General features: G+C 38.4%; 1 protein-coding gene across 4 annotated transcripts in view; it reads left to right on the top strand.

Annotated features, from left to right (window-relative positions):
- The window catches only part of USP28 (ubiquitin specific peptidase 28), a 40,670-nt gene that overhangs the window by 15,314 nt on the left and 10,247 nt on the right, over positions 1–15,109 (top strand). For 2 of the 4 annotated variants that reach the window (XM_012729947.1, XM_012729950.1), the window contains exons 8-15: positions 306–385; positions 2,168–2,316; positions 4,060–4,187; positions 6,806–6,901; positions 7,684–7,860; positions 9,745–9,965; positions 10,948–11,018; positions 12,291–12,519. In XM_012729947.1, coding sequence (XP_012585401.1) covers positions 306–385; positions 2,168–2,316; positions 4,060–4,187; positions 6,806–6,901; positions 7,684–7,860; positions 9,745–9,965; positions 10,948–11,018; positions 12,291–12,519 — 1,151 coding nt within the window. The remainder of the gene's footprint in view (positions 1–305; positions 386–2,167; positions 2,317–4,059; positions 4,188–6,805; positions 6,902–7,683; positions 7,861–9,744; positions 9,966–10,947; positions 11,019–12,290; positions 12,520–15,109) is intronic. The other 2 variants (XM_012729948.1, XM_004689250.2) reach the window with 1 other exon arrangement.

The following is a 15,109-nucleotide window of genomic DNA, read 5'->3' on the forward strand; positions in this document are numbered from 1 at the left end:
CTGTCACTGGAGATCGATGTTTATGTTGAATACAAATGCATGTACTTGTCTGCATGTGTGACCCCCCTTAAGGCCAGTGTGTGGCTGTGTTTGTGTCTTTACAGTGTCACCCAATGCTGCACATAAACTTGTTCAAGGAGTATTTGAACTGACCTCATACAGTACTTATTTTAGAACATATATGACTCTGGGGGGTTGTTGAAAATGTGCCAGCTTTGCTTATGAGTGATGGTTGGACACACTATGGTGCTTATTTGATCCAAGTGATACAGAATTGTCTCCTTTGTTTTTTTTTTTTTTTAAAGTAGCAACCCCAGGAACAAATCTGAAAATCCAATGGTGCAGCTATTCTATGGTACTTTCCTCACTGAAGGGGTTCGTGAAGGTAAATTCTTTGCTTTAAATGTGAATTGCAGACATGTGACCATATCTGTATTAAAGTTGCCCTTGAAGGAGGCAGGATGATGAAAATGACTTGAGAGTCAGACAAATGCCTCTTAGTGTCTGTGTGGCTGGACAAAGTACGTGAGCCCGTGGATCCTTAGTCTCTTCATTTGTAAAATGGATACAGTCTTTATCTCAGTTGTTAAATTAATTAGTGTAATTTTTGCACCACGCAAATCCAGCATTAATGTTGGGCACACAGTTTTGTCATGCAACCATCCTAGACCAGGCAGGCTCACAGTTGGTGTGTGCAGATTGTGAAAGAATCTTGGCGCCTTAGGTATATCTGACAGGCCTTTAATGCTGTAGCAGGGGCCAGCTACACAGGCAGCCCAGCAGGCAGGGCACAGGCAGCAGCTGAGCCTCCCAGCCCCCACTGTCTCGCCTCAGGTCTCCAAATTCACCGGTGTGCATGCACTGCACTTCCAGGTTTCTTGGCCCTGACCTCTGTATTTCATAGATGCACTGTCTCATGCTTGCACTCCCACGTGCATTCTACAGTAACACAGTATCATTTGTGAGTAAGGAAACCCTGGAAGAAAGCAAAGCTGCCCATGGTGGTGGAAGGTGAAAAAGAGGCTGTTGCCCCATTTTCCTTACAATAACATTATTCGATTTTCTCTGTGCTGTTTTTTCTCATCTAACACATAATCTCAAAAAGACTTTATTGAGGTGCACTGCCAAAGATGTTTACGCGTTGTAGAGATTTATGCTATACACGTAATTTTTGTTTGTTTTTTACTACGGATAATTTCAGGCACTTAAAATTGAGCATGAACTCATAAAAACCTGTGAACTCGGCAGCCATTAGACAATGACCAGTCAACCCCCACACTGTCCCCTATCTGTTCTTGTCCCTCCAATATTCATTTTTTAAAAAGATTCATTTTTTTATACATACAGAACTGGGGTACAGGCCAGAGGTGTGGGGGGTGAGAGGGTTCACCAGCGACAGAGTGGGGAGCAGAACAGGAGGGTCTACTGGAATATACTGCTGAGGGGAGTAGCGGGCAGGTCAGGAGAGGTCTGCTGTACCATGTGGGTCACCACCCTGGCTGGGGATTGAACTTGTGCTGCAGTGGCTGTGATATCTTCATAATGCTGCACTTTAACCCCTGTGCCACCAGGGAGGGCCCTCAGTATTTATTTTTAAAACCTTAGTGCTAAAGAGATAACACTAATATCAAATACCTAAGTCAGTGTTCAGATTTTTTATTCTATATTTCTATATTCTGTTTTATATATGTATAGAGTTTATTTTTAGAGTTTTTAAAAGCAGACTCCAAATATGATTCATTTATGATTGAATGACATGCACATTTTTAAGAAACTGGGTTGTTTGCCCTCTGGTAGTGCCCACGGTCTGGAATGGTGCTGCTTGCCTGTAGTTTGACACGTTCCTCTCTACTCCCGTTTTTATAAATTGGTGGTTGAATTGAGAAGTTTGACCAGATTCAGGTAAGGCTTATTTTGGCAAGTGGTGGAGTCGTCCTGATCGGGAGACACGGTTGTCTTCCTTTCTGCAGTGTTAGCAGTTGTTAGTGGTCACATCCGCTGGAAACATTAGCTGCTAACATTTGCTGCTATAGGCTGTCCTTTAGTTTAAAAGAACCTCAAGACTAGTTCTAAGGAAATTGCTAAATCTAAAAAGATACTACCCAGAATAAAGGCTCTTGATAGCGTTAGCGATGCCTTTAAAAGAGCAATCTGTTTCTTTGCCTAGGAAAGCCCTTTTGTAACAATGAGACCTTCGGCCAGTATCCCCTTCAGGTAAATGGTTATCGCAACCTAGATGAATGTTTGGAAGGGGCCATGGTGGAGGGTGACGTTGAACTGCTTCCTTCCGATCATGCAGTGAAGTATGGACAAGAGGTGAGTTTGATATTTTTATCTACTGTGCCAGTAACAGTGCCAACTAAGTAGGTGTTTTGAGGTTTTTGGCAAACTGTTTTCTCGTCACATATTTAAAAATGTTGTACTTAACAGAAATCGAGCTAGTCTGAATTCTTTTATTAGATAATCTAAGTTAGTCTTAGTGTCTGATAAATTCTTTACTAAAAATGTGAATTTGAGTTAATCATATAAAGGTTGTATGCTACTTCTAATGTTTTAAGTATGATCAAGTCTCTCTCTTTTTGTTGAAGCCTACCTGTACCTGAGTAGGGAGACCCCACTGCCTCCATATTTTCGGAGGGTAAAAGTACAGTGATTAACTCCTATGGTATGCCATTTAGAATATTTTCCCTATTATAGTACTTAACTGTTCGCAATTGTAAATTCTGCCTTTGCTTTAAAAGTTTTTTTAATTTAATATATTTTTTCCATGGGTTGGAAAGAAGTTGGGGGGGGGCGTTAAAGAGAAAGCAAGGGTAATTAATATCTCAAAATTCCAGTTGGGTTGAAAATTAGTGAGTCATTTTTAGTGTAACTTTCAGCAACATGCAGTTTGAGTTATTCTCCTTTGATTATATAGCATCAGACAAAACTGTAATGATCTGTCTATTTAGTCATTACTATAGGAGAGAGAAAAGCTTATGAAGTAGGGAGTCTAAAACGAGCCTTGTGAAAGTGCAGTTGCTGTAGCGTGGTGTTGACACTGAAGACGCACTGCCTCCCTATCCTCTCTGCAGCAGTAGGCAGCCCCACAGCAGGCGTAGAAGCCGCCAGTCTGCCGAGATGAAGCCTGCTCTCACAGGGGAGATAGAATGTTCGTCAGCTCCTCAGTCCTCTGGAGACTTGTGTGTGAGGATGGGAACTGTTTATTTTAAAGTCAGAAAATCGTTAAGCTTGTTTAGATCTGACCCTGTGGTAATCACACAGGCTGTCTGGATCATCTCGTACCCGCAGGGTGTGTGAAAGAAACACAGCTGCGGGTGCCTTTGGTAAAGGCCATCACACAGGGCTCTGGCCTACCTCGGGTGAATGCTACCTCAGTCAGCTTTCCCTCATCTGTGAGCAGGGAAACTTTACATATGTTTTCTAAGTCAGTGCTTGCTTTTCTTGAAATGTCAAGGAAGTCATAGGTTGATTGGACTGGGTCTTTTGTTAGACATTTGTGAAGTCTTGGCATCCAAAGGTTTTCTAAGACCTTGAGAACTCATTACCATGAGGCTATTTTAAATTAAACAGAAACATAGAAAGGACTCAAATTATGGTTCATAGACTAGTATATGATATACATACTGTTCTTTTTAACTGATTCATGGAGGCACTGTCTCCTTAGTTGTATTCTGCTTTGGTCATAATTTTTAACTTTTGAGCGTAGCCATTTACTTTAGTGTTTAAAAGTCTTCAAGACTGATGACTCAGTGAATGAGCTTTGTAGATGCTTGGTGTGGGTCACATAAGTAAGGGTGGTTATTTCTGAGGAAGATAGTTGGGTATATTGCTATTGACCAGCTCTCAAATTTGGAGTCTTGGTGTGTTGAACCATTTTCTTTTAAGAGGGCATGATTCTGAGTGGTTATTTCCTATAGTATGCAATACTGAAAAAAACTCTAGCATAAGTTTGAAATGATTATAGATTGATGCCAAAAGAAGAACGTTTGATGAGGGGCTTTTTATTGTACTTCCTAAAATTAACTTCTGTCTCCACATTTTTAACTTCTGACATAGCGTTGGTTTACAAAACTACCTCCGGTATTGACATTTGAACTCTCAAGATTTGAGTTCAATCAATCCCTTGGGCAGCCAGAGAAAATTCACAATAAGCTGGAGTTTCCTCAAATTATTTATATGGACAGGTGAGTTCTGTGGCTGATTGTCCACATTGTAACACAGTAGAAATGAGAAGATACTGAGTAGTGTGTGTGAGAATCACTGGGAGGTCTTGATAATTGTAAATCTAGGTTCAGTGCTTCTGGTTTACATTTCTAAGAATGCTCAAGGTAATGTAATGATGCTTCTGATCTCAAGACCACAATTTGAATAACCAGACTTTAGATGAAACCCTGCTAATTTCAGGTGAAAGACAGTATATGGAGTAACTACAGTGTATTTCTCACTAATCTGAACATATTTAACATTTCTAAAAAAAAAAAAATCCTAGACAGATTTATATTTTAGAATTTACATCTTATAAAAGTCTGGTTTATTAACATATAGTTTTTTTGGGTTTTATTGTATATATTACCTGGCAAAATAATGTCAACCATTCTTAAATGTATAACCAATGAGTTTTGACACAGGTGCAGAGTCTAGTAAGCTGTAGAGGACATTTCTGTCATCCAGAAGACTTCCTGTGGCCCTTTGCAGTCGGTCTCTTTTATTAATACCTACATGTTTTCTGGTACTCAAGAATTTGCATTTCTTGTTTTCTGGCTCTGTAGTTTTGCCATTTCTAGAACTTCATATTAATGGCCATTAGTATTTGGATATATCCTACTGTGACTTTCTTCTTTCACTTAGGGTAATTTTTTTTTGAGTTTCATATATGTTGTTGTATATATCAGTGTTTCATTCCTGGAGATTATTGAGTCTTTTCCCATTGTATGGATGTACCACAGTATTTTTTCCATTCACCAGTTAATGAACATTAACCTTGGAGTGAGATTGCTGGGTTGTATGAAAAGCATATTACTTAACTTTACAAGAAATTTCCAGACTTTCCTGAAGTTGCTGTATAATTTTTTATTCCTACCAATAGCATCTGAGAGCACCTTTTGCTCTAAATCTTCACCAGTATGAGTTATTGGACTTTATAATCTTTTGTGCGTCTGTAGAAATATCTTTCTTTAAAATTTTTATCTCTCTAATAACCTAGGATGTTGAGCACATTTTCATGAAATTTAATGGTCATAGATATATTTTCTTTGGTGAAGAGTGTTAAATATTTTGGTCACTTTATTTAGGTTTGTTGCATTCATACTGAGTTGTGCAAATTCAGATAATTCTGTCTGTTTGTCCCTTCCATCTTTTTTTTAAATCAGAAGACCATAATCAAATCTTTGCCGACTCAACACAAGGTTACAAAGAGTTTCTTGTTTATTTTCCAGAATTTTTAACTCTTACTTTATGTCTAGTACCCATTTAGAATATTTTTGTGTGTGTGATATGAAGTAGAGGTTTTTGTTTCTGTGGTTTTTTTTTTTTTTTTTTTTTTTTTTTTTTGCGGAGAGAGGAAAAGATCCATTTGGATGATCAGCATTATTTGTTGAAAAGACTTCACTTTCCCACAATGAATTACCTTGGTTTTTCTGTTGAAGTTAATTGACTGTATACTTGCTGATCTATCTCTGGAGTATGTTTTTTGATCTCTCATCTAATCTTATGTTGGTGCCATGTTATTTTGATTACTTTAACTTTGTAGTATATTTTGATATTAGATATCTTTATATCTTTCAGCTTTGCTCTTTTTTCAAAATTGTTTTGACTAGTTTGATCCTTAGCTTTTCCATATTAGTAAAAATCTGCTTGTCAGTTTCCCTAATAGATATTGTGATATTAATAGAATTGTGTTCAACCTATAGATCAATTTGGAGAAATTGACATCTTAATAATACTGTGACCTTCAATCCATGAACATGGATAGTTCCATTTAAATCCTCACTGATTTCTCTAAAAAATGTTTAGCAGCTTTAGAGTACTGGTCTTGCATATATATCATTAAATTTATCCTTAAATAATTCATGCCTTTGCTATTATTATAATTTCTTTAAGATTTTTAAAATTTGTGCATACATAGAAGAACTTGGGTATAGGCCAGAGGTACAGGGGTGAGAGGATACATCGGAAGCAGAGTGGGGAGCAGAACAGGCAGATGGACTGAAATATACTGCTAAGGGGAGCAGTGGGTGAAAAAGGAGAGGTCTATTGTGCCATATGTGAGTTTGCGCCCTGCACAGGAACTGAACTCAGGCTGTAGTAGTAACAGTGCTGAGATTTAACCTCTAGAACACCAGGAAGGCTCTATTATAATGTTTTAATTCTACTTTCCACTTGTTCTTTACAGGTGTACAGAAACACAGTAGATTGTTTCCTCTCTTTTTAAATTGATTTTTGTATCTTTTGGCCTCACTAACTTCACTTAGTTCTGTCGCCTTTTTCGGAGCTTCCTTGAGTTTTTATGTAGACATTGAGTGCATTCAGTGTCTGCACTAAAGGCAATTTTACTTCTTCCTTTACTTTCTTCTATACTTTTCCTTACTCTACTGCATTGGCTGTGTCTCCAGTGAAACACTGAGTAGAAGACTGCATTGTTCCTTAGGGGGAAGCTTTTAGCCCCCCACCTGTTGTGATGTTAGTAGCTATGTTTTCATAGATTACCTTTGTCTGGTTGAGGGAGTTTCCTTGTATCCCCATTTTGCTGAAACTTTGTGTCATTAATGTTCTTAAATGTAAATGTGTTGTTACCATTGTTTAGGTACATGTACAGGAGCAAAGAACTTATTCGAAGTAAGAGAGAGTGTGTTAGAAAGTTGAAGGAGGAAATAAAAGTTCTGCAGCAAAAACTAGAAAGGTATGTTGTACACAACTTTATGTTTAGAAATGTAAAAGAAAAGTTTGTTAAAAACATAATTTTTTGGCTTATATTTAAAAAATCAATTCAGAGTTTAAGTATTAACTAGTATACTTTGTAAAATAACTAAGCACGTTTTTCTGCACATGTGAAGTAGTCTTTAGTCCCAGATTTTCTACTCTCCTTTCCATCTTTTTCACAAACATGAGAGAGGTCACTTTTGTACACTCCAGCCCTTTGCTTGGGAAAGCAATGTCTGAAACATCTTATGAAACTTAAAAAACAGTTCTTTCAAATGTAGGGTAGTCTAAGTGATTCAGAGAGCTAATATTTCTAGCACAAAGACCTTTCTCATATGGAAGAATCTTTCCCTTTTATTTTATTTGTTTTATTCTTTTTCTATGGAATCACACTGTGACTTCCTATGGAGGAGTCAATATAATTTCTTGGTAAGTCAAGATAAATCCCCATTGGTAGACATATAATGACCGGAGCCAGAGTGTGATAGTAAGAGAAAGCATAATTGGTGAGGTTTTGATGAGGAGTCCATTTGAAATGTTTTCTGCCAGATAAAAAAATGTAGATTTGGGGGAATTTTTCCCTCTTTGGTTAGCGAATATTTGCCCTATAGTAATGTATAAGTAATCTATTTAAGATTATAGCACCTTTAGGAATAAGTCTCTCACGGACTCTCCACTCAGTCACAGTTTGTCAGCAAGCAGATTTATATTAAAGTGTAAGACAGACCTGGCCAATAGCGTACCACTGTCTTTGCTTTCTAGGTATGTGAAGTATGGCTCAGGCCCAGCTCGCTTCCCGCTCCCAGATATGTTGAAGTATGTTATTGAATTTGCTAGTACAAAACCTGCCTCAGAAAGCTCTTCTCAAAGTGACACGCATGGGACATTACCACTTTCCACAGTGCACTGCCCTGGCTCTGACCTGACATCCAAGGAGAGGTAATGAACACAAACAGAAAAAATAGTATGTGTAGGTTGCTTTGTTTTGAACAATGTACCATCTTTCCTCCTGAGTAACACTTATTTGCCCCATAAGAACTCAAGGATGATGATGAGCTCTTAAAGGAAGGTTTTGCTGTCTCCGGACTAGGACATTTTCATAGTTCTCACGGGTACACAGTTCCTACCCATAGGTTGGTTGGGACTATTAACGAGGCTGCTCGAGCCGTCTGGAATAGTGTTGATGTTGCACCAGGGCTTCCGTGCTCGGAGTAAGCTATGCCCTGGCTGCTCATTAGGTCTTTCTCAGAGTAAACCTCAAGCCTTGGTCTTCTAAAACATCTCATTCTCCTATCTGATGAGATGTATGTTCCATTAAGTTAACACCGAGGAAAAAAAGACTCATTCATAAGTAGAAAATTTTCTACTGGCTAGAAATCGAGGCGGACAGCGTATGTGGGCTTATCTAATGATGAGGGAAGCCGAGTAATATGAGTCTGTCTAGCTCAACCACATGCAATAATCTTTGTGACCTGGAGGGTTAAGCTCAGATTTGATGATGTGTCCTGGCTAATAAAAACACCAGAATGCTTAAAAAAAAAACTACACAAGAATGGTTAGATTTTTATATTAAGTCCAACCACATATTAGTATTTGTTCTTCCATATATGCATAGAAATGCACATCTGAGTAGAACAGATGAAATTTTAAGAATGATTATTTCTAGGCTTGACTTGTATCTCGGACGGGGGGTTCTTTTACTTTTTATAGTCTACCTGTGTGTTTGGATTTTTAGTAGGACATTTTCTTGTCCTTCAGGAAATATAAATGGTTTCAGTTTTCAAAACGAGTTGGACAAGCCATTTAATCACATAAGATAATGCTGCCTGGCGATAGATTTGGAAATTACTTGTGTGTGTGTGTGTGTCTTTAAGTGTAACTGACACTGAGGTACCCACTCACCTGCTTATATTTGGCTTATTTCCCCAGATATAGAAGTCCTTATGAAAAGGAGGTACTGGGGACAGTAGGGAGTAAAGGCTTCTTTTAAGTCAAAGCTAAAGGAGGCGTGTGCTCTTCAGTCTTGGTGTGAAACGATGACTAACGTACAGTTAGAAGCTTAGTTTTTAATTTTACTGGTTTGTCTATATGCGGTTTTTTGACAGTAGTGAATTAGTAGATAAACTAACTTGTACCACCTACACTAAAGTACTTTACATATTAGCGATATAAAAAAGTGAGCATTTGCATTTTATAGCTGAGGTGTTGTTTTACTTAACTGAGCTTAGTAACTTTTCCTTGGGTACGTAGCTGAGAAGCGGAAGAACTGAGGCTGCCTGCCTGGAAGCCCTGCCTGTGCGTGCCCACATGCACCCCATTGTTTTCCTGCGGGACGGATACTCAGCAGATACTCATTTTTCTTGTGCTTGTATATTTTGTTCGTGGATGAATACTCTGACTGTAGTCGGCTGCACCTTACAAACTCTGTAGTTGATTCCCTGATTCTTCTGGTCCTAATCTTCTCTGTCTCCCTTCACCCTTCCTCATGAGAAAGCATTATAATAAGTCATTAGAGCGCATGAACCATAAACTCAGGCAGATGGAGTTTAAATCCCTCTCCATCATTTACTAGCTGGATGAATTTAAGTGAGTTGCTTAATTTCTCTAACCCTCAGGTTTCTAATTGGTAAAATGGGAATAGCATCTGCTTCATAAGCAAGTTATGTTAAATGAAATGATGCATTTAAAGAGGCTTGGCTCAGAACCTTTAGCGAGTTAATACTCAATAATACTTCCCATGTAGCTGCTTGCTTTAAAAAGCAGATTAATTTAGGCCAAGTCATCTTTTGGAAATTATCATTTGAGCATGATTTCTTTCTTCAGTGCAAGTAAAGAAAACTCTTCTCAGGACGTTGAAAGTAATTTTTCTTCTTCTGAAGACACTCTCCACAAGTCTAAGACAATGAATAAGCCTCTTCCATCCGCCCAGTCTTCCTCGGAAATGCCAACACAGCCAGCTCCTCGGACTGTTACAGATGAGGAGATGAACTTTGTTAAGACCTGTCTCCAGAGGTGGAGGAGTGAAATCGAACAAGATATACAAGGTTTGGCTCCTGTAGATCCTGTCAGTCACTCTGCCCTGTCGACTGGCTTGAGTATTTACAAGCTGGGTGCCTGGGCACTTCCTACCATTGCCTTTATACGTTGAATTTTTGGTGTTACCATTGTGACTCCTTTCATCTTTTAGCCCCCTGTAAGGTTGTTTCATGCTTCGATTATGAACCGTGGGCACAGTCCTCCAGGAGCCCCTCCTTGGTGTCTGGTACTTTCTGGGAGTCGTGGCCACTCCTGATCACCTGTGGCTGAGACTTCCTGTGTCTGCTGATTTCTGTTCCTGAAGTTTATCTGAACTCTAGCTTCAGTTGATCCAAACTTAGAATAAGCTCTCCTGGAAATTTGTTTTTAAATCATTTCTATATAAAGCATGCTTTCCTGAAGGTTAATGAGGCAGAGGTTATTTGAGCAACACACACAATATAAAATTAAATTATGCAGCATTTTGCTCTCAAAAGTCCCTTGTCCTTATAGATTTTTTTCTCCTCACCTCTATTTCTTCTTTTCCTCTAAGGAATAAAAAAATAAAGGTCCATGCTCCTCCAGAGTTTTTATTCACAGAAAACTGATCCTGCCTTTTGCTCTGCCTTATTTGGGTCCTGTCTCTGGGAATGCGTTTTACAACCAGGTGACCCATTAAGGACTTTTGCTAAATAGCAGCTGTGTTTCCTTCTTAAGAGGTGTTGGTGCCAATTACATGAGATAATCTCTTTAAACAGACTTACATTAAATAAAATAGCTATATAGGTTTTACGCATGTTATGTAATTATATTAGTTCAATATGTTAAACTAAAAGCCTTCATAACCTAAAGCACTTAGCTGCTTTAAAACCATATACTCTATAGTTGTTCCTACAGTGAAGTTGAAATAATTAGAACCACAGGTACAAAGAAGCAATTCTCTTTGCTTAGTTGAAATCTAGGTGACATGGAATAATATCATTTTAGTTAAATATTCTCTTTTTTAAACAGATTTAAAGAATTGCATATCAAGCACTACCCAGACCATTGAGCAGATGTACTGTGATCCTCTCCTTCGTCAGGTAGAATGAAAATTGATGGGAAAGTAGTCAAGGCATGTTCTAATGGTGCTGCTAATATAGATACAGAAAGAATGTTTGATAGTTTTCTTGGAAATCCAAAGGGAATCTCCCTGAGATATAAGAATGAACTTAGAAATTAAGGATTGTTCAGTTTCTTAATTTTAGGCTAAAAAACAAGACACTATCTTCTACCAACAAAAGAACTTAAAAATACTTGTTTTATTTCTGCTACATATTTTTTTCATACAGTAGGAAGATTTGCTATTAAGGATTAAAAAATTTCTCACAAAACAGTAATTAAGTAGTATCATAGGGAAAACCCAAACCAGAGCCAGGTACCCTCCTCTCCCGAGTACCATGATCCTTCACTTAGGTTTTTGAGTTTCATTTTTCTAAGAATTCTAAAAGGGAGCTGGTGAGGGCAGAAATTATGACTATCCACTTTCATTTTGGTTTAGTATAGTATTCTGGGCAGAGAGGGAAAAAAGAGATTCTAGTCAGGGGCATGACCTCGCATGGTGGTTTCTAGACTAGCATGGAGACACAGATTTCAATGCACCATGTAAATCTCGGATATTCCCCACTTTATCTTTCACATTATTTCAAAATTTTTACCTGTAAAAATATGTCAGAATACTGCTTAAGTGTATGTTTAACTTGATGCTGTGGCTAACTTTTGCCTTTTTTACGAATACTTAATTGATACTTAAGAATTGCTCTTTTTTCACCTTACTGAAAAAAGAGTGCTTTACAAATGTTGAAACAAGAAGATATATAGATAAAAGGGTCTTTGTCACTGCCAGGTGGCTGATCATGTGAAATACAAAATATAGAAAACATGTGAATGCTTTAAAATGAAATATGCTAACAAATTTGGGTCAAATAAGCAAAGAGCAAGGTAACTTTTGTAGGCAAAGATGTTCTCTACATGAGTGGTCAAGGTAATTCAATTTTTAGATAAACTGAGTTTATAATTGGGGGATAGAAGTCTAAATTATCTTTAGTTTATTATTTATAACCATAGAAATTTAGAATTGAAAGAGTTCTTGGAGAGGTCATCTAGTTCAACTGCTTTTAAAGATTTGGGAACTGAGACATAATTGGGAGATTCCAGAGCTGTGGTTTTGTTAGTTCATTTTCCTGTAAATTGCATATCAGACACAAGTTTGGTCTGTTTTCCTGTGTCTACTAAGTGGGAGTAATTTTAATAACATGAAGTTTGTCACATTGCTTTGCTTAACTCTAATCAGAAATACGGCTTCTGATTTGCAGGTACCATATCGCTTGCACGCAGTTCTTGTTCATGAAGGACAAGCCAATGCTGGGCACTACTGGGCCTACATCTATAATCAACCCCGGCAAGTCTGGCTCAAGTACAATGACATCTCTGTGACTGAATCTTCCTGGGAGGAACTTGAAAGAGATTCCTATGGAGGCCTGAGAAATGTCAGTGCTTACTGTCTGATGTACATTAATGACAAGCTCTCCCACTACAGTGCAGGTAAAAATATCTTAGGAGCCAGATAGGGGGGAAATCTGTACTGGTCTGGGAAGGCAAGATGTTCCTCATAGACTTTTCTTTCCCCTGCAGACTTTGCTCTCTAGAGACTCTTCTCCCAGAAACTTGTTCCCAATCTTCCTTTTCCTCTCAAATTTTGCCTGTGTAGTATACTTTCCTCCACAGAACTGTGTGTCCAGTAAGCTTTTCCCCACAAATTTTGTCCCATATCTACTTTTCTCCCTCAGCAACTATGCCCCGTAGAGTTTTCTCCTCAGATTTTGCTCTGTATAGACTTATTTTCTCAGAACATTTGTTCCCAACACTCTTGTCTGTTTATATTTTACTCTATATAGACCTTTTTCCCTCAGAACATTTGTTCCCAATATACTTCTCTGTTTATATTTTCCTCCATATAGACATTTCTCCTCAAAAATTGAATTCCCAATAGAGTTTTCTCCTCAAATTTTGCTCCATAGACTTTTCTCCACACAAGTTTATTCCCAGTAGATTCCTCAGCTTTTGCTCTATACATTCTCTTCTCAAAAGCTGTTTCTAGTAGACTTTTTTTGCTATATACAGAATTTTCTTCTCAGAAACTGCTCCCAATAGACTTTACAGATTTTGTTCTGTAGACTTTTCACTTTAGAAACTTTGCAAACTTTTCTCCTTATATTTTGCTGCATATAAACACTAAACACTTATTTTATAAGTGCATAGAAACATTGATTTTCAGACTTCATTTCCAGGTTCTAAAATCTATTGGGTTAGAACCTCTCTTACCATTTGTCTGGCCACTTGCTGCCATAGATGCAAACTAACAGGCCTTTGGTTCAGCATAAGGGGAAAAAAAAAAAGTTTTAACGGATAGGGTGGAGACAAGTAGCAGGAGAGAGTTTACCAACCACTTAGCTGATCACTGATGTGAGGTGGAGTTGCAGCTGTAGGAGTTGGCAGGGTATGGTGAGGCTTATGTGTCAGGAGTTGGGGTGGTGGCATCCCAAGGACAAAGTCTTTACCAAGCCTCCACCCACAGGAGGGCGAAGCAGAGGCCTGCGGCTACTGAAATCAGAACCTTCTCCCACCTGACTGCCGGGCAAGACACCTGCCGTGTATGGCAGTTCCAAAGACAAAGCTCACGACCCCCTAGAGCAGGCTCCCACGCTGACCTCTCCACTCCGCTTCCGTCCCAGTAGCCCTCTCACTCAGGGCATCAGGAGTGGAGGGTTGTCCACTCTGGCCTGGCCGATGTCCAGACATTGGAATGGATTTTTGCCGCTCATCTCGGACGACGTGGTTTGCACCCAGCCCGTGACGCTGCATCGGCCACCCAAGAGCCCGGGGAATGCGGTGCTCAGCCACCCCAGTTCACTTCAACACCAATAGCTGTTTTTCATCAGCTTTTGCTCCATACAAACGTATCTTATAATACTCTTTAAAGTTTTCTACTAGAATTTGTTATTATCATAAAGTAATATGCATTTTTAAAATGTAAGTGGTAAAAAAGAGAATGCAAAGGAAACTAAGTTTCCTTTCCTACCGACAAAATTTAACCCTTTCTAAATTTTCCAGATTCTGTTTTATACAGACTTCTGTCCTTAGAAACTGTATGTCCAATAAACATTCACTGTTTTATTTCTTACGTAGTTTTAAAGAAAACTTCTATGCAGATGCTTAATCTTATTTATATAGCTCTCAATCCACTGCCACCACCCCTGCATTTTTTTCCCTTAGTGGGAAATTTTTCCATTCCATTCTGCACATAAAATATGTATCTTGTTTTCACAAGTAAAACCAACTTTCTTTTTAATAACTGCACACGAATTGCATGGAATGTATATATTACTTACTAAGCAAACTTCCACTGATAGACGTTTAAGATGTCTCTAGCTTTTTGTTTTTTCAATGACATCCTTGAGCACCTGTTTCTGCACCTATTTTAGAACAGCTAAAATTTTAGATTAATTTGCCTGGTCTTATACTTCTCATACTACCACTAATGCTAAAAGCAGTAGTTAACATAATTACCATTTATATGGATGCTTTCCAACTTACATCTCTGATAACTGAAAGCTCTCAAAGGGAGGGAGGCAGGGTTAAGAATTCTTACCATCAACAGCTGAAGTGCCCCACCACCTGCTCACAGTGCACACAGCCAGTAATAAGGGCTGGTCCAAGATTCAAAAATAGTTCTGACTCCGAATTCTTTTCTGGTCTCCATTGATATGATTTTGTCTTTCTGTCACAACTTCTGAGAGAGGTTTTATGACCAGCATTTTACATCGAACATGAGGGAAGGCCTTTTCTCTTAGTATTCAAACTTTACTGTGTTGGGGTCAGAAGAAAGCACATAAGCATTTTGTCTAGGAGGCACAGTATCTTCGCCATTTTCCAGTGTTTGGGGGGCTGGGGACGGAGCGAACAAGCATCCAACAGTAACTGATTTCATAATTGCTTGTTGCAGTGCAAAGGCAGGAAGAGCTGCTTGTGGAAGTTACTGTGCAAACAATTATACTTGCTGTTGGAATATATAGTAGCCTTGATATAACTTGTATAGTTCATTTTTGTATTATAGAAACAAACAAATGCAAAC

This window comes from Condylura cristata, unplaced genomic scaffold (assembly GCF_000260355.1).
Source record: "Condylura cristata isolate star-nosed mole 26May11 unplaced genomic scaffold, ConCri1.0 scaffold00025, whole genome shotgun sequence".
Classification (NCBI taxonomy): Eukaryota; Metazoa; Chordata; class Mammalia; order Eulipotyphla; family Talpidae; genus Condylura; species Condylura cristata.